Below are 24,711 nucleotides of genomic sequence, written 5' to 3'. Positions count from 1 at the left end.
TAAAAGGCAGCACAGGGCTTCCCTGGTGGCGCAGCGGTTGAGAGTCCGCCTGCCGATGCAGGGGACACAGGTGCGTGCCCCGGTCTGGGAGGATCCCACGTGCCGCAGAGCAGCTGGGCCCGTGAGCCATGGCCGCTGAGCCTGTGCATCCGGAGCCCGTGCCCCGCAACGGGAGAGGCCACAACAGTGAGAGGCCCGCGTACCGCCAAAAAAATAAAAAATAAAAAAATAAAAGGCAGCACAGAAGAGAGAACTTTGTAGTGGTGCAGTAATGCTGTGTTTTAAATATGGTAGTTGTTGCAGGAATCTACACAAGTGATAAAATGGCACAGAACTACGCATACTCCAAAGTCAATTTCAGTTTTGACACTGTACTACAGCTATATAAAATGTTAACTGTTGTGGGATATTGGGTGAAATAAGGGATCTGTTTTTGCAGCTTCCTATGAATCTACAAGAATTTAAAATAAAAAGTAAAAACATAAATCGATGAGTAAAAACAATGCACATTAGAGTGATACTGAGGAAAATTATTTGAAACACTAATTATATTGGTAGGATCATATTTTCTTGGGGAGAGAAGGAAAACATGTTTAAGGACCTTCTCATCTCTATAAACTAAAGGTAATTTCCCTGATAATAAAAAGATGACTATATATTCCTTTCAATAGTAAAAAAAACAACTGAAACAGCTATAAAACATGACTAACTAAACCTTGAGACCAGGCAAGTTCAGAGACAGCAGACATGTGAGCAACACCAAGCAGCAGCGCTAAGAAACAGCATGTGCTGGCTCCCCATGATTCCACGTCTACTGGAAGTGTTTCTACAAAGAAGGGAACTTGTACGGAAGACCCTAACTTAGAAACTTAGAAGACGTATGATCTATATGATGTAAGGAAAGGATGGGAAACATGATTTTGAGCAAAAAGACAGTATTAACAAAGAAAGAAAAAGTTCCCAGACGGATAGATCTCTTCCAGCAGTGAGTGCCGGAATACATTACACTCCTGAACTGAAGACTGCTGGAAGTCACGGCCATGTGAAGATAGATTTGAGAGCCAGAAGGTCTAGTCCCGTAACTGGAAGACATGTCCACCATCCTCTGGTCCAGAAACAAGGCCTCACTGTCCTATCATCTGATTTACACTTTGCTGTCTGTCCATGAGTATCATAAACTAAGAATCAAGCAATGTCTTTCATTTAGTATCCAAAGCCCTTAGCACTGGGACTGAAATATAGAAAAAACTAGTCAAAGTTCAATGAATGAATGAATAAATTGGACCTATGGTTTAAAACCTGAAGGAATTTTCTATTTTGTGTTTTTTTGGTCAATTCCTGCTACATAGTTCAGGTTTAAAGCCAAACCCAGTGACCTCCATACAGAGCTGCACTGTCCAATATGGTTGCTAGCAGCTACATGGGGTTAAGCAGTTAGTCTCAATCGAAATATGGTATAAATGTAAAATACACACAAGATGTCAAAGACTTCATACGAAAACAAAAACTAGAATGTAACATATCTCAATATCTTCTTTATATTGATTACATGTTCAAATGGTACAACTGGGTTAAATAGAGTATTTTATTAAAATTAATTTTGCATGTTTCTTCTTGCTTTAATTTGGATACTAAAGCATTTATATTATATATGTAGCTCACATTAGATTTATATTGGAGCAGTAATTAGAGGGCAGGAAAGTGCATAATTCTTTCCTAGTTGATGCTGTGAAGATCCCTAAGCTCTGCCCAAGAAAGGGCCTTTTGCTCATCTGAGTCTACTTTAAATCTTCTGCTGACTTTTAAGATGAAGATATGAGGTGCTTTCTGCTAGAGAAATCACAATGGTTGAATATAAAAACAAAAAGCAGTAGGAATGCATATGAATATATCACATCCAAGGGGAAAAAAAATCTACTTGTAGGAAAACATAGGATATCTGACATACAGTTTAACCATATGCATAACATTCTAGTTACACTTTAAATCGGTGAAACAAAACACATACATACGCGCACAAACAAGAACAAAATAAAAGAATACGAAAACATTAAAAAAGAAGAGTTTCTGGATTCAGGGTTTTAGAGGAACTTTCATTTCTCTCAAGATAAAGCCTAGGGAGACCAAGTAAAAACATCTTTCTGTGAACTCGAACCTTGTGGGATAAGATAAAGAACTGTGAGCCAAGTTCTTCAGAACACTTGCAGCTCTTCCCTCAGCAGCTGCTTTTTCTTAAAGCAAGAGATGAGAACAGATGAGAGTTACCACCTGAGCTTAGAGGATGGAGAATTTTTAATCTTAGCATTGAAGAGATAAAACTCTTCCTGATTCAGGAAGATTAGTTTGCTTGTGTCTCCCTCTTCTGGGAAAGCTTAGGAAGCCTCCTGGAATGGTCTTACTTGCTCTGAAAGGGGTCTGTGGCAGTTGGCACTGTAGCACTGAGCTTTCTTAGTGGATGAAACTCTTTACTAGAGATTTCTGTCTTCCATAAACTCATGCCCACCTCCCACCGCCGCCCCACTTTGAATCTACATCTGTATCTAACTTCTCTGGCACCTTTCAAGTTCCAATCCTACATATTCAAAGTCCTCTACCCTTCTGTCCTGCCAGAATCTCAATCTCAAGTGATTAAAATATATATCTAAAACTTTTAGCAGTTTTCTTACCTAATAAAATCCCTTCTCTTGGTTCTCCTATTTTCTTAACTGACATGTCATCTTCCCAGTCATCCACATTTGATAACTTACATCCATCTTCTTCCCATTCATCACACCTTTTCATCTAATCACTTTTCAAGACAACAGATTCTGCCTCAGTGATTTTCTCTCCATCTCCATGAGAGATCAAAAATCATAGGTTAGCCTCATCTCCTGGGCTATTATAATAATCTTCTAAGTAGTTTTCCCTGCCTTCACTATGTTCTCACTGGAATTGATTCAATCCTACTGGGCCCTGTGCTAAGCCACTAAGCACAGATGAAGGAATGAGACACAGCCCCTGCCTCAAGACAATCACAGTTTCTCCTCTCACATTACTCTCCCTGTAACAAAAAACAGTTAAGTCCGGCCTCTGCTAGAACCTTCTGGCTACAGAATTAAGTTGAAAGTTCTCAGTCTAACATCTAGGTCTCTCCATAATGTGATCCAACTGTAACTCTCCAAACTTCTCTCTCCTCATAATAATTCTTATGTAATCATTACTACTACCACCACCAATAACTACACTAAAACATGGCAAAGTATAGTAAATGATTTAAAAAAAACAGAGAGGTAACAATCCAAATGTTACAGAGTTACAATCATAAAAGAAATTTCATCTGGTTGGTAAATTTTTATTTAATCCATGCCCAGGTATTCCTTCTGAGAAAGATTAACAAGTAGCCCCTAGTGCCCAGTGACCTCATAAACAATCTCACAGAATACCACAGTTACCCTGAGATCATGGTAACATGAAACAAAATAAGGTCACTTCATAATTTTGCCTAAGTACAGATAAAGGCAAGGTCACACTGTGCCATCCAGAAAGTACTCTAGACTTTTCTACCTTCTGATAGTATCCAATCTGAGCAAACCCGTGATTCCTTAGACCCTCCCTCAAATCATCCAAGAAAAGCTCAAATCCTATAAAAGGTTCTTTCTGATACAATCTTGAAATCATTTTTCACAATGTGTGTTCTCCCTGGCTGCAACAAGTAATCCACCCAACTTGTTTTACAGATATATTCCTGGTGGGCTTTGGCTGAAGGTACATTGACACTTCACTGCTCTGAATGATCAGGATAGCTATATTTGCTTAGAAATTTTAGGACTAGGTAAGAGTAATGGTATTATTTTCTGCTATATCAGGAATATCAATGTATCTTTTTGGAAGAACCCTCTGAGCATAATACTAAAGAGACACTTTCTAGGAAAAAAATTTAGTTACATCTGACATTTAAAAAATAGTAATTTTCTAGGGCTTCCCTGGTGGCGCAGTGGTTGAGAGTCCGCCTGCCGATGCAGGGGACGCGGGTTCGTGCCCTGGTCCAGGAGGATCCCGCATGCCGCAGAGCGGCTGGGCCCGTGAGCCATGGCCGCTGAGCCTGCGCGTCCGGAGCCTGTGCTCCGCAACGGGAGAGGCCGCAACAGTGAGAGGCCCGCGTACCGCAAAAAAATAAAAAATAAAAAATAGTAATTTTCTAAAACATCTGTAAAAATGTTTTTGTAATTACCTAAGAACAAGAAAAGTTAGAATGCTCCAACAAATAAAGGTCTAATAAATTAGCACTCTGCTAGCATAAACTAAAAGAGGAGCAACTTTTATTACCTCTTATGGAAGCTGATCAATTTCTTCTAAAAGACTAATTTGATCTTGCTGCTTCTTGGGAACCTAACAGGATCATCCATTTCTCTGACTGCTATCTAACATTAAATTCTAAGAGTAAAATCTCTCTATGTCCTGCCTACACCCTCACTGTGTTAAGTCAGTAAGTTAAACCCTACATTACACACATGAAATGGATACCAGTAGTGGAAAACTTTGGTGCTGTCCTTTGTTTTCTAACTACTGTGCACACAAACTTTGTTTCTTTCAGTGGATATTTTATTTTATTATTTTTTTAAAATTTATTTATTATTTATTTATTTATTTTTGGCTGTGTTGGGTCTTTGTTGCTGCATGAGGGCTTTCTCTAGTTACGGGGAGCAGGGGCTACTCTTCATTGCGGTGCACGGGCTTCTCATTGCGGTGGCTTCTCTTGTTGCAGAGCCCGGGCTCTAGGCGCGCGGGCTTCAGTAGTTGTGGCACGCAGGCTCAGTAGTTGTGGCTCATGGGCTCTAGAGTGCAGGCTCAGTAGTTGTGGCACACGGGCTTAGTTGCTCCGCGGCATGTGGGATCTTCCCGGACCAGGGCTTGAACCCGTGTCCCCTGCATTAGCAGGCGGATTCTTAACCAGTGCGCCACCAGGGAAGTCCCTTTCAGTGGATATTTTAAACAAAGTTCCAAAAATGCCTACTTCAGTTCTGGTATTTGGTATTAGGGGATACGAATTTACATACCCTTAAATTTATGACCAGATAAATCGCTCAGCTGCTCTAATATCTATATTTCATTTGTCCCTAGCCTTGAAAAACAATTCCATTTTTCAGTTATTGGTTTCAGGTGCTATTGTTCATAAACTACAGTGTAAAAGACACACATAATAGAATTCCTGGTGTGTTGTCATACTAACATGCATGCTAAAATGTGATGTCTCAGTACAAAGATGGGTCCTATCAGCATTTAGCTCACTGAAACATAAGTCAAATTCAATGTTCAATGTCTAATATTGATTAAACATTATTGCATGACCACTAAATATTACATGTTTATATACCAAAGTATATATATATTTAACTTAAAATACTTCTAGTGGCATATTTTAAATATAAGTAATAGTGAATGTAAATAAAGAGCTTAGCAAAGAAATAAATCCCTTAATTCCCTTTGGAAATATATATAAATAGTAATGTAACAACTCTCTAATTGGGAGAAAATGGCACATCTAAGTTTAAAATCAGGACATTAATCTTACATAAAAATTAACCAATAATACTGCCCACTTCCAAATCAGAAAGGCATGTGGTCTAAAAGAAAAAGAACTTAGGAAAGAGTACTTGAGACAAATCTTTGGGTTATATTGTTCCTTATATTTAACATTTCATCTTATCTCCCAGGCAAGGGAAAAAAAAAGGAGCAGAGTTCTTTGCTAGCACATATATCATGACTGGTAGGACTAAGTAAATTTCTTCTCCTTTGGGAATTATAAACAATTGATTTTGTGTGTGTGTGATATGTCTGTGATATATTTTTCTGATTCAATATTTTCTATTTTATAGTTACAATAGGAACATAGTTGACTATGACATTTTGAAATATATGTATGATCCAATAAATCTGAGTCATGCGAACCTAATTCTAAGCACAAAGGATTGCAAATAATGCTGATAATATTCCAATTCTTGAATTTATATAAATTTTATTCATATCTATTAAATATGCTATAAAGTGGATTAATCTGTGATTCAGTACTAGAAACTAATTCCAACAGAGCATTTAAATTTTATATAAAAGCATCCTTCTTAACTCCTTTGCTATATATAATAAGAGTCAGTTCTTTTTTTTTTTTTTTTTTTTTTGCGGTACACGGGCCTCTCACCGCTGTGGCCTCTCCCGCTGCAGAGCACAGGCTCCAGATGCGCAGGCCCAGTGGCCATGGCTCACGGGTCCAGCCGTTCCGTGGCACGCAGGATCCTCCCGGACCGGGGCGCAAACCTGCGTCCCCTGCATCGGCAGGCGGACTCTCAACCACTGCGCCACCAGGGAAGCACAGACTTAGTTTTTAAAATATGAGAGGAAACTAGTATCAGGTCAAATTGTGCACAATCTGAGTTTTAACTGATTGGCAACTTTCCCATTGATACCAATAAAACAGTGTTTATTCCTACACTCAATTTTCAGAGTAATCCAGGTTGGGTCATTATGTGAATCCTCTGGGTCCATCTTGCAATCCCTTCTTTGAGATTCAAGGGCATAAATAATAAGCTTTGATGGTGCGAGTCTAGAAATGTATTCTGGTATTTTGTCTTCTCTAGTTAATTTAAGATGTTCAAACAAATGTTCTATACAAGTACCTATCGTGAAAACTTAGAATTTACTTAATGTGCAAAATAACTATTCAAATCTTCAAATACTGATGTTAAATGCTTTAAAAACGATATTGGAAATACATTTTAAAAACTTAAAATTCAGTCCAAGATAATATTATTTATAAGAACATGCTTGTATATGGATCAACAATGTCATACTATGTTTAAAATAAAGTTTTATAAGTTTATATGTTTAAAGTGAATCCTTATTTCTCACATAATCACCATTTTCCTGCATATGCCTAGTCTCTTCAAGTACTCTTGTATGAATGATTAGGCACCTTCCATGTTTTATTCTTCTTTCCATGTTATCCATTTCACCATCTCACCATTTTCATCCATTTCACCATTTTCTCATCTGAGGGTATTCTGCCCCTCAGATGAGAACATTTGGTCAGAATCTGACTTATCCATTCTTCTTCTGAAGGTACCATCTTCTCCTACAACGCATTTTTACCTTCTTTCTCTCTTTTTTCCACTACCTAAATATGAACTCTATCTTTTTTATTTTCCATCATTTCTTCCAAAAATTGCCTTCACTGACTTCCCCTTATTGTTCCAGGTGGCTTTCCTATAATCCATCTAAGTCTACTTCATCATTAACTCTAGAGATGCTTTGTCCAATATGGCATCCACTAGCCATATGTGGCTATTTACATTTAATTACAATTAAATATTATTTACAGTTAGCTTCTGCAGTCACACTAGACACATTTTCAAGTATTCAACAGTCACATGTAGCTAGTGGCTACTGCACTGGACCTCAAGGAAACTCTATGGAAGAGTGCTGATGTAGAATAGTCTCTCATTCTCAATTCTGGAACTCGACTCTGTCTACTGACATCTTTTGTTTTCTATGATTCAACCACTTCACCCTTTTCACCAAGCTTGATTCTTCCACCTAGACTTTCCCAATCCTTTGAACCTTACAGCACTTTCTACACTTTAACTATATCACATCGTCAGTTCCTTTAATAAGCACTTGTTAATGGAAGAATCCTTATTTGTCTGTATATTTTCTTTCCCAATTCCCCACTTCTACTTCAAGAGACTAATAACTGAGATGGGAGGGGGTTCACCAAACTTTTGTTGAACAAATTAATTATTAGCTTTGTACTTTATACAGAGCATACAAAAAATAACTACTTATTAGATGAAAAGAAATAAGTATCTTATAAACTTTAAAGGCCTATAGCTAAGTTTAAAAAAAAAGCAGATTGTTGATTACACTAACCATTATAATTCCCTGTTCATTTGTGTTACCAGGATTCCACTGCTTAAAATAAGGCAAAAGAAGAGCAAGGCTGGCTTATCAGGCATTCTCTTACCATGAAATACCTATTACTTGGCACCATACAATAGGATAACGATGACTGATAGCCATGATGACTCTCTGGCTCAGGCATATCCTGAGCTGAGTTCAGAAAGTGTATTTTTAACACTAAACATGTTTTGAGATGTAGTATTTTTGAAAAACAATGAAGAAGCACAGAATGCATGGTTATTTTCTGTTTAGAAGAAGCCATTCCCTACCCTAACTATGCCCAAAACATAACCTTTACTGTCTGTATCTTAATGCATTTATACTTCCTAATAGCCTCAATATTTATTTGAGTAATTATAATAACAGAATATATTTGAAAAGTCTCAACAAATAAAAAGAACAGGCTACATAATATATTTTCAGAGTCATATGCTGCTGAAGAGGGAAGACTGCATTTTGGACTTCTTTTTCTTGTAGGGCATGGGGAACTACTACTCTCATAAATACATGCAATAAGAGAGAGACTAGACACTCAAATAAAATGACCTACAGTATGCAGAATGGAAAAGCTATTAAATGCACATTCATTCATATAAGACACAGAAGAGAAGCTTTAGAAAGCACAGAAACACCTAAGAACAACAAAAATCCACTTACCTTAAAAAAAAACTGACAGCCATGGCAGATTCAAAATTATTAGAGTAAAAAGAGTAGAACAAAACATCAAAATAGTAAATGACAAGAAAAGAGGATAAGAGTATGTGTTACTTACAGGAATTCTTCTCCAGGGTGTCTGGGTATATTTATCAGCATATGTGCATTTTTCCTCTTTAGATTTTTGATGGCAGTTACACCGAGTTGCCTGAACAAAAACACAAATTTTTACATTGGTATAATTCTATATATACACATATACATACAAAGTAATTAGGGTCTCTCTTAGCGGGTTAAAATAAAAAGGCAAACATCAAAATCTATTCAGTAGTCTCCCATCTTTTTCACAGACTGGATTTTAGATTCACCCAGCAAGGCAAAATTTTGAATAGTCAAAATTACCCTTGGCAATCTCTTATTACTGCCCATACAACACAGTACCTATGATTTTATGTATATAAATATATGTGTATATAGATGTAGAACATATACAGCAATATACAGTATATAAAGAATATAACAGCAAAACTTTAAATACTTCCCTAACTATTATGGTACTACAATCACTGACGCACAGTTTGTTAAATTCATTTTTGATGGGACTCGGCTATTAAATACCACCAGTCCACAAGTAAGGTTGTCTCTTAACCCGTGCAATGCATTTAAAAGCCCCTTTAATGATGTGTTGACTTTACTGGACTGGAATATTTTAAAGGATCTCTGCCCTTTGACAAGATCCATCTGACCATCTCAGTTCATAAATAAATTCTCTTCAAATGACTTCACTCAGAGCATACTCATTCAGTAATTTATACAATACAAAATAACGTGCCTATTGTGTAAACTATGGTCTCTCAAATAAATATCAAATTTTTTTAAAATGAAAAGATTGATAATGATTAATTTCTCCTTGGTGTGAAGTTGGAATATAGCCATATTATTTATTAAACAACCCCACTGGAGGTAAATATGCTTTCTTGTAGGAAAACATACATAACAAATTCTTGATTACTGCATCAAGCTAAAATGGTTAAGTTTTTACTTTTAAAATATTTACCAATATTCAAATATTTTCTTAATTGCAGTCGGATCATCCCAATTTCCATAATCAAAATAAAATCTTATCAAAACAAAAATCTCTGTAATACAGATTTGTTTCCCATACTTTGTATTCTTTTTTTTGCGGTATGTGGGCCTCTCACTGTTGTGGCCTCCCCCATTGCGGAGCACAGGCTCCGAACGCGCAGGCTCAGCGGCCACGGCTCACAGGCCCAGCCGCTCCGCGGCATGTGGGATCTTCCCAGACCGGGGCACGAACCCGTGTCCCCTACATCGGCAGGCGGACTCTCAACCACTGCGCAACCAGGGAAGCCCCTTTGTATTCTTAGTATAGACATATTTCCCATTCTGAAACACGGGACAGTCATTGAAACAAGATTCAATATATATGCAGGTCAATCTAGATCTCCTGGAATTCAATATAATAGGACTTTGTAAAGAAACCAGATAATATAAGACATTTATCCTTTTTTTAAACATCTTTATTGGATATAATTGCTTTACATTGTTGTGTTAGTTTCTGCTATATAACAAAGTGAATCAGATATATGTATACCTATATCCCCATATCCCCTCCCTCTTGCAACTCTCCCCCACCTGCCCTATCCCACCCCTCTAGGTGGTCACAAAGCACCAAGGTGGTCTCCCTGTGCTATGTGGCTGCTTCCCACTAGCTATCTATTTCACATTTGGTAGTGTATATATGTCCATGCCACTCTCTCACTTCGTCCCAGCTTACCCTTCCCCCTCCCTGTGTCCTCAAGTCCATTCTCTATGTCTGCGTCTTTATTCCTGTGTGCCCCTAGGTTCTTCAGAACCTTTTTTTTTTCCACATTCCATACATACGTGTTAGCATACGGTATTTGTTCTTCTCTTTCTGACTTACTTCACTCTGTATGACAGACTCTAGGTCCATCCACCTCACTACAAATAACACAATTTCGTTTCTTTTTATGGCTGAGTAATATTCCATTGTATATATGTGCCACATCTTCTTTATCCATTCCTCTGCCGATGGACACTTAGGTTGCTTCCATGTCCTGGCTATTATAAATAGTGCTGCAATGAACATTGTGGTACATGACTCTTTTTGAATTATGGTTTTCTCAAGAGTATATGCCCAGTAATGGGATTGCTGGATCACATGATAGTTCCATTGTTAGTTTTTTAGGGAACTTCCATACTGTTCTCCATAGTGGCTGTTCAATTTACATTCCCACCAACAGTGCAAGAGGGTTTCCTTTTCTCCACACCCCCTCCAGCATTTATTGTCTGTAGATTTTTTGATGATGGCCACTCTAACTGGTGTGAGGTGATACCTCATTGTAGTTTTGACTTGCATTTCTCTAATGATTAGTGAGGTTGAGCATCCTTTCATGTGTTTGTTGGCCATCTGTATATCTTCTTTGGAGAGTAATCCTTTGTCAGTTGCTTCGTTTGCAAATATTTACTCCCATTCTGAGGGTTGTCTTTTCATCTTGTTTATGGTTTCCTTTGCTGTGCAAAAAGCTTTTAAGTTTCATTAGGTCCCATTTGTTTATTTTTGCTTTTATTTCCATTTCTCTAGGAGGTGGGTCAAAAAGGATCCTGCTGTGATTTATGTCATAGAGTATTCTGCCTATATCTTCCTCTAAGAGTTTTATACTGTCTGGCCTTACATTTAGGTCTTTAATCCATTTTGAGTTTATTTTTGTGTATGGTGTTAGGGAGTGTTCTAATTTCATTCTTTTACATGTAGCTGGTCCAGTTTTCCCATCACCACTTATTGAAGAGGCTGTCTTTTCTCCATTGTATTCTCTTGCCTCCTTTATCAAAGATAAGGTGACCATATCTGTGTGGGTTTATCTCTGGGCTTTCTATCCTGTTCCACTGATCTATATTTCTGGTTTTGTGCCAGTATCATATTGTCTTGATTACTGTAGCTTTGTAATATAGTCTGAAGTCTGGGAGCCTGATTCCTCCAACTCCATTTTTCGTTCTCAAGATTGCTTTGGCTATTCGGGGTCCTTTGTGTTTCCATACAAATTGTGAAATTTTTTGTTCTAGTTCTGTGAAAAATGCCATTGGTACTTTGATAGGGATTGCATTGAATCTGTAGATTGCTTGGGTAGTAGAGTCATTTTCACAATGTCGATTCTTCCAGTCCAAGAACATGGTATATCTTTCCATCTGTTTGTATCATCTTTAATTTCTTTCATAAGATAGACATTAATGTCTTTTGTAAGACACTTATCTTAATGCAAGCACATTACTTATTCTATCCTGACTGCTGAAATTCCAGAAATAATGTCCTGTCTGTAGCCTATGTGTTAACATATGAATAACAACAACCGGCAAATATTTGAATTTTCCACAATTTGGAAAACCTAGTTTTTAGTGACATTTCAATAGATAGAAAACAGCTACTCAAATCACTCCCTCTCCATCTGCATTCTTTATTGCTGACAGATTCTGTTCAGATGCTCACCTTCTATGCAGTCCCATATCCAGGGAAGTATATATCCTCTCTTGACCCAGTGATAGATTTTGATTAGTCTGAACCAATCTGATTAATCCCATTCCTCAGTGCTTAAGGGACAAAGAACTCAAATCTAGCCAATAAAACATGAGGCAAGCCTGGGTTATTTCTAAGAAAGTGCTCTTAATTTTTAAAATTGGTATGCTACAGAAAATAGGTGCTTTTCCTATCTTTGGGGACTCCTGAGTATATGACACATAGAGCTATGGCAGACATCCTGTGACCATGAAGGGGCAGCCAAGAGGATTCCAAAAAAGCTACCCTAGAACTTTGCCATTACCCAAATGACCAATTAGGAAAGCATGGAAGCAGGTGGGACCAATACACTTTCTTGTTACTTAAGTTTATAAATGTTCTTATTTTCAAGTCACTTTTAGTTAGACTTTTACATAAAACTTAAAACATCATTAGATATGCACTAATTTACTAGCTGGGTGATTTGGGGCAAATCATCAAATAAGAGTTATTATTTACCATGCACCCATGGGCCAACTATAGCATTAGAGCGTTTATATATGTAGTTCATTTAGCTATCACAACCCTATATGGTATTATTTTTATTATCCTCACATATAGAAGAGGCTTAAGAGAAATTAAGTAACTTCCTTAAGAGAAGATGGCTACTAAGTTTCAGAGCCAGGATTTGAACCCAGGTCTATGCAGCTTCAGGCTGGTCATGGCATGGCTTCTCAAATATATTACATTGCTAAACTACTTAAGCTGAATTCCACTTTCTAATGTCTCCACAAAGAAAATTCTACATAATAATTTCATAAGATTATTCTGAGGATTCAATGAACAAATGCATCTAAACTAAGTATCATTTAACTAATACACTAAGATGAAAATAAATGGGCATTCTCAGCATTTCGGAATAAGGTTCAAATAGTCATGCCTCTATACCTTTCAGCTTCATTTCTGGAGCACTGCAATCTGATTTTATATCTGTATATTTCATACAAAATATGAATTTAACACATCATATTGTCGCTATATTTTTTTCTTAAAGTTTGCATGTAAACATAGGTTAGAGCTGAGTGCCTATTTTCGAAAAAAGATAAAAAGTATAGAAAGCCAGAAATGGAAAAAGACTTTGAAATCATCTAGAAAAAAACTTCACATTTTTGATAAAGAAAGCACTAGAGACTGATGGAAACTGCCAATGTCATTCAGCTAATAAATACTGAAGACAAGAGATTCAGCTAATTAATACTGAAGAAAAGTTACCTAATTCCTATTCCATGGCTCCTCTGATGCCATTTTGCTATTTTTTTATTTTTTATTTTTTTTGCAGTATGCGGGCCTCTCACTGTTGCGGCCTCTCCCGTTGCGGAGTACAGGCTCCGGACGCGCAGGCTCAGCGGCCATGGCTCATGGGCCCAGCCGCTCCGTGGCATGTGGGATCTTCCCAGACCGGGGCACGAACCTGTGTCCCCTGCATCGGCAGGCGGACTCTCAACCACTGCGCCACCAGGGAAGTCCCATTTTGCTATTTTTAAGAAGAGCAAATTAGGGATACAAGGAAAGAAAAAAACTGTAAAGAGAAAGGCAATTTTAATTTTGGTAATCTGAAAAATGTTCTTACCTATCTCTACTTTCAGTGGTTTATATCTCTTTAAATTCTCTTGATTTGAACAAGTGACTTTCCAGTTCCACAATTAAACTGAAGGTAGGTGATGGGATCTTCCAGGATAAATACGATTTCCAAGTTTAATGTATCAAATACAGAGAATTTCAAAGCACATATCGCTAAGGAGTAATGTTTTCACTTTTCTTTGCTTTTCTTCCTTTCTTTAGGATTCTTAGATATTTCTAAAACCTTTCTAAAAGTTATTTGTAAGGTGAGATATTGTTAAGGATAACTGGCCCAGTTTCTTCAGTAAGTCAGTACAATGAAAAAAAGAATAATTCTAAAGTAAAAGAGACTTAAGGAATAACTAGATGTAATGTGCAAATGTACAGGATATTTTTAGAACTGCAGAAATCTGAATATGGACTGGATATTAGAAAATATTAAAAAATTACTATTAACTGGTTAAAGGTAATAATATTTCAGCTAGGAAGAGAACATTTCTTATTTTTTAAAGAGGCACACTGAAGTTAAAAAGAACACTATTAAAACTTCTCAGCATAAAAAGCTATATCTTTCATTATTTATTAATCATATATCAATATAAAGTGACCTCTTTTCATAATTTTTTCAGTCTTAGATTTCTTCTTCTAATTTTAATACTGCAACTTCAGTTTTTTAGATGAGAATAACTTTATTCTATCTCACCCAACCTTTTATTGTGCTGTTTTACTTTATCTAAATTTCCTTTATACAAAGAAATTAATGGATTTTGCTTTAAATCCTCAACAAAGCTCTCTCCATGAGATAAGGCCATTTGCATTTACTATTATATTTATTACATTTGGTCTAATTTCTGTCACTTTACTTCTGCTGTTTTTAGACATCCTTGGTATTTCTCTACTTTAGATGTCTTTTTACTTTCATCTTTCACAAGATACATTATTCTAATCTACTATTAGTTATCTTAAAGTATTTCACAAACATTTTAATTTATCTAAGTATATAAAAAGAATAATTTTAGATACCCATTTGTAGATAAAAAATTCAGTACTACTGACTTCTTCAGCATATCCCTTATCTCTTCTCAAACCTATTTTATTTAATCTAAATATTTACAAAAATTAATAGCAATTTAAAATTTTAATTAAAAATATTTTTTATCTCAAAACGTTTTAATTAATAAATTAAAATTTTTTAACATTAAATGATATATAATTACATAAGATTAAATAATGAGCATTAAGTTTTCTCCTGTTAGTAGTTGGGAAGTTTACCCCACCTAATCTCTCTAAAGATGGTTTTCATTTCACCACTCATTCATTTTAATCTTTACTTCCTTATTCTTGAGTTATTTTTAAATTTCTCTCTCAAGCATTTGGGATGCATTATTAAATAATTTTACAAAGATAACTGGGTGGCATATTTTTCAATACACTAAAGGTCTGAGAATGTATCTCTGTATATAAATAAAAATGCATTTAGCTATAAAATGTGAGGGTCATAACCTTTTTTTCTTAAGTGCACTAGATACAACTTCTTGTGCTCTGTAATAGATTTTTGCAAAATTAGAAGCTTAATTTCCTAAAAGCACCTTTTCTTCTCCCTAAAAATTGGTTGGGTTGGGTTTTGTCTTTAGTTTTTAAATACAAACACTGGTCTTACTCTTTTCCTTTTTAATCTTATATTTGGTAGGCCCTCAATTTGCAATATTTGGTTATTCTTTTTTCAGATTCTTAAGTTTTATGATACCCTTAATCATAATATCTGATCCATCTGTTCTTACTATTTATTCATAAGGTGGATCTCTGATCTGACCCCAATGGCTCAGAGCTCAGTATATTATATCCTTTATATTCTGAGTGAGATTACTCCTTCATACTGCTGCATTGCTTTGCTATGTCAAAACCAGTTTTGACTTCCAACAAAGATTTTCTTTGGCCTGTTGTGATTGTTATGCCATTATATTCTTGTTATCCTGGCCTTTTATTATTACAAAACAAATTATAATTAAATTCAAGATACAGCACATACAGTTTTCATATGGAACTAACATTTGATATCATAACAATTATAAAATTATAAAGATTCAGACATATCTCAGAGATCACTCAGTATCATCCATGGGCAAGAAACATTTTTTTTTAGAACAGCCATTCTAACAGACAGCCATTCAGATTCCTGAGACTAAATACCCAGCTTCATTCCTCAACAACATGAATGGAAATTGGTGAATTTCAAGTACCCAAAACAGAGGCAACTGAAAATGGATTGAGTTTTTCACCTTGAAAACTTATTATTTAGACTGACAGTTAAACCACATACTTTAAGAGTGCATGTAACCTAAAAATAATATAATAGTGCAATCTTAAAAGCTAAAAATAAAATCCAGTTTCAATTCTGGCTAGTTTTATAAAAAAATATACATATTGCCCAGTTTTAAAAGCCTGCACTTTACATACTACACTATAATACTTACAAGCTGATGTTCTAATAGTTGGATTTTTTCATCTTTTTTCTTTATTTCATCTTTAAGTTGTTTTATTTCATTTAATAAATCTTCATTCTGAAATATTTTAAAAAATTTAACATGAAGTATTTAATTGTATTTAAAAACACTAATGAGAAGCATTAAATCAATGATGAAGACTGAGTAATGAATTGGTTGTTTATTTAAAGGGGAAATTCTTCTTAAATATGCCAGCTATTAATCCATTTTAAAAAAAAACCCATTTTGGTCTTCTAAGAATTCATAGTCTAAGGAGTCTGACACGTAAACAATGAACAATAATAGCAGCAACAGCTAACATTCATTGAGTATTAATCAGGTGCCAAGAACTAAGTACCTTTTAGGTATCTAAGTAGTTGATTCTGACTGCAACCCTGAGGTAGGTACTATTTAGGTACTATTATCCCCATTTTACCGAAAAGAAAATTGGGAACTAGGCCACGTAGTAAAATAAATTACACACAAAACAGTAACTTCAGCTAGATTTCAAGGAATGTATAAGAGTTGTCTGTCAGAGGAAATGAAGGCCACAAGTAGAGAAAACTGTGTAATTAAAGGCACAGAATCATTTCATGGCTGGTTCAGAAATCAGCAGAAAGATAAATGTGCCTGAAGGATAACAAGGAAGATTCTTTTTCCATGAGCTACTTTCATGAGAACTGCCTAAATCAAAGAGTAAATACCCTGTCAACTTAGTCTATAAGAAATTCCTAATAGTATTAAGAGAAACCTATTGTCAAGGTTAGCAGGAATACAGTTACATTTCCAAGTATAAGGTATCATTACCCTATAGTTAGCCCATTTTGTTTACTGCTATTCAATTATACAGAAATATATACTGATGAAGTAATGCAAGCAAGGAAATTACAGTTGACCCTTGAACAACGCAGGGGTTAGCGGCACCAAAGCAGGGGTTAGGGACACCAAACCTCTGTAAAGTCAAAAATCTGGGTATAACTTTTAGTCGGCCCTTGACATCCACAGTTCCTCCATATCCACACGGCTCACATCCTTGGATTCAACCAACTGCAGATCGGTATAGTACCACAGTATATATTATTGAAAAAAATCCACATGTAAGTGGACTCGCAGTTCAAAACTGTGTTGTTCAGGGATAAACTGTAGAATATATGTGAGTGATATATCTTTCCAGAGAGAAAAGTAAGTAAGCAAATAATTATAATGTGTTGGTTATGAGCAAAGTATACACTCTTCTTCAGATATATTGGGAACAAAAAAAAATATTGCAGTCTCATTAACAAGAGATTGGAAACAGACGTTTTATGAAGGCTTTCACATATCAAATAAGCATCGCAATGGGGAAGAAAGTATTTTTTAAAATGCTGTTATGTATACCACAATTGGGAAAGACTAATTATTATATATAAAAAATGACTTCCAATTGAATTTAAAGAGTTTAGGGACTTTAAAAAATAATAAAACAAGACTAAGAAAAGGGCTTCCCTGGTGGTGCAGTGGTTGAGAATCCGCCTGCCGATGCAGGGGACATGGGTTTGTGCCCCGGTCCGGGAAGATCCCACATGCTGCAGAGCAGCTGGGCCCGTAAGCCATGGCCACTGAGCCTGTGCGCCCGGAGCCTGTGCTCCGCAACGGGAGAGGCCACAACAGTGAGAGGCACGCGTATCACAAAAAAAAGAAAAAAAAAAAAAAAGACTAAAAAAAAAAAGACTGCAAATCATGAAGGACACATTTTTAAAATAAGTGGCAAATTAAGCTATTAAGAAATGATAAATACATTTGATTATATAAAAATTTAAAGCATCTATACAATTAACATTAAAGTTAAAAGCTGGTGAAAACCTATGCTAATATGACAAAGAATTTATAACTCAAGTATATTAGGAGACTTCAAACATATAAGATCATTTCTAGGCCCCAAAAGACAAATAGTCTGTTCTCACAAATATACATATAACTGGAAAAATGTTCTATTCGACTTATTGAAGAAATACAAATTAAAGTATTAAAGGTATTGTTTTACAGGTATTAAACTGGGGGAGAAATACTCAATGTGATTAACAAGACTGCAGAAAAAATGGTACATTTTCAGACATAACAACTGATGCTTCTGGACAAACGTATGCCTGTATATACAAAAGTCATAAAAATTACTTGCACTCTCTGATTCAGTTATCCAACTCCTATGCCAAAGAAATGTTCCTAAGTACGAGAAAACCTATAATAAGATATTCTCTTAAAGTTACAAATTGAGAATTGTCCTATGAGAGGACAATTGAAATACAATGCAGTGAGCACCCTGATGGAATACTACACAGCCATCATTCAGTCATGGCTAGGTTCTGCTGGTGCTGGAGGAAATGGACTCAAAGCTGAAATCAAAACACAATATGGTAATAACATTTATAGCCGACATGCATATAGCACTTACTTTAGAATAGGCACTGCTCTAAGGATTTTACACATAAAGACAGGCAAAGGAGAACACATCAGGAAATGGGTAATTCCAGTGGAGTCTTAAAGGATAAGTAAAAAGTTCTAAGGACACAAAGTGTGGCAGGCTTTGTATTTTAGGGTAAGGGATTCTATAAGACAATACAGAGATGGGGACAAGCATAGCATATTTGGAGAATTACAAGCAGTGATGCTGTCACATGAAGGCTGTGGTATACAGTAGGGAGCAATGTGGTTAGTAAACTAGGCAAGGGCCAGATCATAGAGGGCCTGAATATCAAGCATGGCTTTAGCCAGGGAGTAACAGATAGATCTGCATTTGAGATGGCTTTGACAGCTGTTTGGGGGATATACTTGATAAGGACAACAACAAAACTAGGCTAGGAAACTGGTTATCAAGATGTTGTAATATGCCAGGTAAGAGCAGGGGCCTGACCCAAGACAGTGATAATAGGGAGGAAAAGAAACAGGAGAAAAGGAGATGTTGGCAATTCACTGCATGTGAGAGAAGAGCACAGAGAAGTAGTCAAGGGTGACATCTCCATTTCTAGCTTAGATGATATGGTAAATAGAAACAGAGAATGAAGGAGGAGAAATATGTCCAAAGATAAATATATATATGTATATTGGCAGTGTCGTGCAGCTCATGGGATCCCTGACTAGGGATCGAACCTGGGCTCCTGGCAGTGAGAGCGCTGAGTCCTAACCACTGGACCGCCAGGGAATTCCCCAATGAGGAATATTTTTGAGTTTTAAATACATTGCTAGAGGTACACACACCTCTTGAGAGGTGTGTTAGAGGTGTTCCACCTGTGAGTGGGACACACAGTGGAAATGTCCAGCGGACAACTGGATTACCAAGTATGAGAGACTGATTTTATGTGTTATCAATATATATGTTATATGTGAAATCATGACAGTAGAAAGTTTGATGAGGACTGGACTAAAGATATAAATCTACATTCTAAATAAGAAAAGGAACCTACAAAGAAAATGGAGGGGGATGATGTTAAGGGGTATATAGGGAATTCAGATAGAAGTGACAGAAAAACCAAGGGATAAAGCTTGTAGGACAAAGGCCATGCCAAATGTCTATTTTCCCAGGTTTCCACATTAACTGGAAAGGTAGTTTAAGGAGAGTCAAGAAAAGGTTTATTCGATTTACTGGATTTAGGATAGGTAAGATACAGAAATTTATAAGGAGAGAATGAAGGGGAAGTTGAGAAAGCACACTGAAGAGAGATGAGAGAGGAGGTCTTCAACTGCAGCAGAAGATAAGAGTCCAGAACACGAGAAGAAAGGGTGGTCTTCCACAGCACAGCGGTCACTTTTCCCTACAACTGGAACAAAGTGATTGAGAGTGACATAGACACAGACTAAGTCGGAAGGCAGGCAGCAGAAGATCTTGCTTGAAAAACACAAGGCTACTTGCAGAAGTTGAGAAGAGTAGCTGAGAAAGAGGCTGAGGAGAGTGGTCAATGTCTGGAACAGCTCATCAAGGGAATGGGAGAGACAGTTGTCCTGAGATAAAGGAAAGACTGGAGACATGGCAGGTCCAGTGGAGATTTTAGACCCTAAAATTGTAATGGTATAAGTCACCATATTTGTATCATTTGAAACTGAACTGCGAAACCATCTTGGATAAGAAGATGACATACTTGGGGATTTGCTGATGAAAGTGAAGGACAGTCTAGTGTACTGGGCTGAGACAGTGTGCGCTACTGCATCTCACCTTGGAAAGAAGGAAGAAAGACTAGGAATGATCTGCCTGAAAGGAAGGCATTGGGGACAAGAAATAAATACATGATATGTCTATCATGTAGTATTAAGTTAACAGACAAACTGTAAAGGAAGATGGACAAAATGAAGATACTAATTCTATAAAAAAGTTGGAATTAAACTTTTTTTCTTTAAAAAGAATTTTACATGTAAAAAACTTTTCCCAAGAAAGAATTCAGGAAAAAAGTCAACTTTACTTTTAAAATATCAGTCACAAAACTTAAAAAAACTGAGATAATCAGAAATCATCTAAATCAATGGTTCTCAATTGAGTATGCAAGTAAAAGTTTTTAAAAAAGAGATGTCCTACTGCAAACCTATTATTATACTCACAATAGGATGGAAGCCCAGAGACGGGAAGAAATTTATATAAGAACAGGTAGGTAACATGTTGACAAGCCAAGATTAGATAACCAGATGTGACTATTATCCTATATTCTTTTGATTTTGTGTTTTATACATAAATTTGTTCCCCATAGGTCACTCCACATTCTATGAGAAAATTACGTTTCTCTGACCCCTAATACCAAGCGTGGCCATTTGACCTGTTTTGGAAACGACCTATGTTACATCCAAGTAGAATCCACATGTTATTATGCCAATGCTACTTTCCCTCAGGTACAAAAAACATGTCCCAGGATAAGGGCTGATCCTTCAGCCTGGATCTCAGAATGAAGAGGACACGTGAAGTCCCATTGATCTACAACCAAAATGCAACATATTGAGAAATAACAAGAAATAAACTTTTGTTATTGTAAGCCACCAATATTTTGAGGTTGTTACTACAGATAAGTAGCACACATTGACTACCATACCTTGAAAACAGAATGTGAAAGGAAACAATAATTTTACTTGGAAACATGAAAGACATCAAGAATACCTGTATGTGCTTAAGAAGTAAATAGGTGATTCAGGTAGATGCAAAAAAACAAAAAGAGCTTTCTTCAACTAAAAATAGACCTCAAGATGAGAACTATAAAAAAATACACCTTCAAACACTAACCTGCATCTGCATTCTATAATTATATCTTTAAACATGAAAAAAATAAATTAATGTCATTTTCATTAATATTTCTTCAATGTTGTGATTATATATGAGAAGTACCTATTATCTGTCTTAATTTTTGTTGGTAGTCATATTGTTAAAACTGTTATTCATAATTATAAAAAAAAGATTTTAATGATTTTTATTTTTTTAAAAAGAATCCTGTACCAATATTAATACAGGGACAGATGATTATCCAGCTGATAAAACAAACGCAAATTAAAGCACCGCAGTGATATCATTTTAACTTAATAAGATAGTAAAAGTTAAAAGAAATCTGGTTAAAACCCAAGACAGCAAAGCTGCAGGTTTTAATATATTTATTATTAAATGTTTTAATTATTATTGCTTTATAATTTTAGTAATAAAAAATTTTTTTTGAAAAATTCAGCATGACTACCTGGTCATCATACCTTATATATCTGATCACCATCTTCTGGTTCTGGACTAGATGGCAAGGAGAGTTGAACATCATGCAATGAACCACTTCCATCATGCTGTCAGAAAGAAGAAAAAGAAAACGTAAGATCAACTGCAGACACTGAGTTCAACCTGAATTCACCCCAGGCCAAATGCAAGCATGGCAAACAGGAAATAAGATTTTAGAAATCTCCTTTTCATCTCTATGCACTGGTAGAAAGAAATGTGGAACAGGAAACAACAGAGCTCAGGAAAGAATATTTTGTGGGAATAAATAACATACACTATACAAGTTGATGATGCAGAAAACCACTGAAAGTTTTAAAGTGGGAAAAGGAATAGGGAAAATTTCCTTAAAAATTTTAAGACTACCTCACCTATGAAAAATGTAAAATAAAAGTCAAATTAAATCTGATTTGAATCAGCTGGGGTGTTCTGAGTATAAAGGAGTCAGAAACAATATTAAATGGCTCAAAAAGGTCTGACCACAAAAATCATTTGATTAAAATGATTTTATATGAAGTTTTATTTATATGAAGTTTGAGAAATGGTAAAACTAATTTATGGTGCTAAAAATCAGAAGAACGGTGGCTGACTCAGGGGAAAGGGGTTATTGACAATAAAGTGCATTATAATCCATAAGGATGCTGGAAATGTTCTATGTCTTGTCTGTATGGCAGTTATGTGTGTACATACAAATGAAAAGTACAAGCTTTACATTTAAGACTGGTACACCTTAAGCACTTTACTGAATGTATGCTATACCTCAATTTAAAAAATTGAAAAAATTAAATTTTTTGTCCTTAAACCCAATTTTTAAAAAATGACAGAACAGTATTATGTCCTACTCCTTGCTGAAGTGGTTTAGGAATAACCAGCTGAAAAATGGCATGTTCAACGATTCATGGGCAACCTTAAGAAAGATGAACCAGAAAAGAATATGCCTGGGATGATGGTGAGGGACTGAGTCCCTGACCAAGGCAGTACAACTGCGGCTCGATACCTTATTTGTTCAGATGGTACCTAGCTGCCTCGGGACACCCACTGAGTCAACAATCTTCAAGGAGTACTGCCATAGCAACCTTCCTCAGACCTACCTGTCCCGAAGGAAATCTCCCAGACCATGGAAATGTCCTGTATTGAAACAGGAGTGCTAAAATAGGAGACATAAGTATGTAGATCATTTTCTTCTTTACTTATTGTACTGTATACCTATTGAATCAGAATCTCTAGCGATGGGGCCTAGGAATGAGTATTTAGAAAAATACAGGTAATAGTGATTGACAGTGAAGAATCAGCAGTTGTCAAATTTCCAGCAGAGATAAATTACATTTTTATTGGTGATGCCATACAGACATTAAGAATTTGACCTGAGAGAGAATGTAACATCCTAATGAAGAACAAATGTTCTCAGAAAACATTAAAAAATGTTTAAAAAAAAAAGAAAAAGAAATTTTACAAGACTCATCTCAGTAAAAAGTTTATCTCTGCCTTGACATATAAAAACAGGGCCAGTCCTACAAACAAGTACATATTTGAGAAAAAAGGGACTGTAAAATTTGACTTATTTCCCAACATCCACAATAACTTCCTGCCCAGTGCAGAGCAGGAACCTCAAAGAAGAGGAGACAACATAAGCTCAACTGCCTTGGACATGGGGGTAGTTGTGGGAAGAAGCAGAACAGGAAAAATAATACATCAGTTTTCACTGTACAGGAATAAAAAGGTGAGCCCAGGGAAATAGAAAATACCAGGAAGTCATAAAGAAAATGACTCCAGGAAGTTGTATGTAAATTACTAAGGTTCACCACTCCTGAGCACCACAGTTGCTCAGATCTGATCCTAAATAGCATTTCAAAGACTGAGAAATAAACTAAGACTATGCCCAGGTCCCAAGCTAGCCTTTGGAAGGTGTACACTCAAAACAGATGTGGCAAGCATGGCAGAGGCTTTGGAAACAACTGATATTACAACCACAATCCAAAGGTGGCTAATTAGAACTTGCAGTCTAACCCCAACCAGATCATTTGTCTGCTTTAAAAAAAAAAACAAAAAACAATATTCTCCATAAGATTTAAACAAGATCCAGAGTCTCACAACACAACATTCGAACATCTAAAATGTAATCCAAAATTACTCAATGTAAAAACAACAAAGAAAATCTCAACTCACACAGAAAAAGATAATCAATAAACATCAATGACAAAATAAAAGAGAAGTTGATTAGAAGAGATTTTAATAGAGCTATTATAAAAATTCTCCAAAAGTAAGGCTGAAATCTTAAAGGGAATGGAAAGAGAAAGTCTCAGCAAAGACAGAATATACAAAGTGGAAACAAATGAAAATTTTAGAACTGCAAAGATTCAATAACCAAAAATTTTAAATGCACTAGATGGACTAAATTCCAGCATTTGAGGTAACACAGTGAACTTGAAGATAGATCAACATAAATCATCCACTCTGAACAATGAAGAGAAAAAAAACAGAGCCTGCTGCAGGAGCTGTGGGGCAATAACAAAAGATCTAATATTCATATCATTGAAGTCACAGAAGGAAGGGTGTGAGGTAGAAAAATATTTGAAGAAATAATGGATAAATACACCTCATATCTGGTGAAAGACATGAACCTACATATTTGAGAAGCTCAATTTAAAAGAAGAGAAAATAGAATGTGCTCTCTGAACATAAGGGAATTTAACTGGAAATCAATAACAGAAAAATTATCTTCAAACACTTAGAAAGTAAATAACAAATTTCTTTGATCCATGGGTCAAAAGAAGAAGTCCCAAAGTAAA

General features: G+C 35.9%; 1 protein-coding gene across 11 annotated transcripts in view; it reads right to left on the bottom strand.

Annotated features, from left to right (window-relative positions):
- Nucleotides 1-24,711, bottom strand: part of CCSER2 (coiled-coil serine rich protein 2) — a 155,201-nt gene that overhangs the window by 20,221 nt on the left and 110,269 nt on the right. For 10 of the 11 annotated variants that reach the window (XM_007104043.4, XM_028481602.2, XM_028481603.2 and 7 more), the window contains 3 exons: nucleotides 21,910-21,993; nucleotides 16,210-16,296; nucleotides 8,702-8,791 (listed from right to left, as the gene is read on the bottom strand). In XM_007104043.4, the coding sequence (XP_007104105.1) occupies nucleotides 8,702-8,791; nucleotides 16,210-16,296; nucleotides 21,910-21,993 (261 nt within the window). The remainder of the gene's footprint in view (nucleotides 1-8,701; nucleotides 8,792-16,209; nucleotides 16,297-21,909; nucleotides 21,994-24,711) is intronic. The other variant, XM_007104042.4, reaches the window with a different exon arrangement.

This window comes from Physeter macrocephalus, chromosome 20 (assembly GCF_002837175.3).
Source record: "Physeter macrocephalus isolate SW-GA chromosome 20, ASM283717v5, whole genome shotgun sequence".
Classification (NCBI taxonomy): Eukaryota; Metazoa; Chordata; class Mammalia; order Artiodactyla; family Physeteridae; genus Physeter; species Physeter macrocephalus.
The sequence above is the reverse complement of the archived record's forward strand: the minus strand, read 5'-3'. Positions and strand labels throughout refer to the sequence as shown.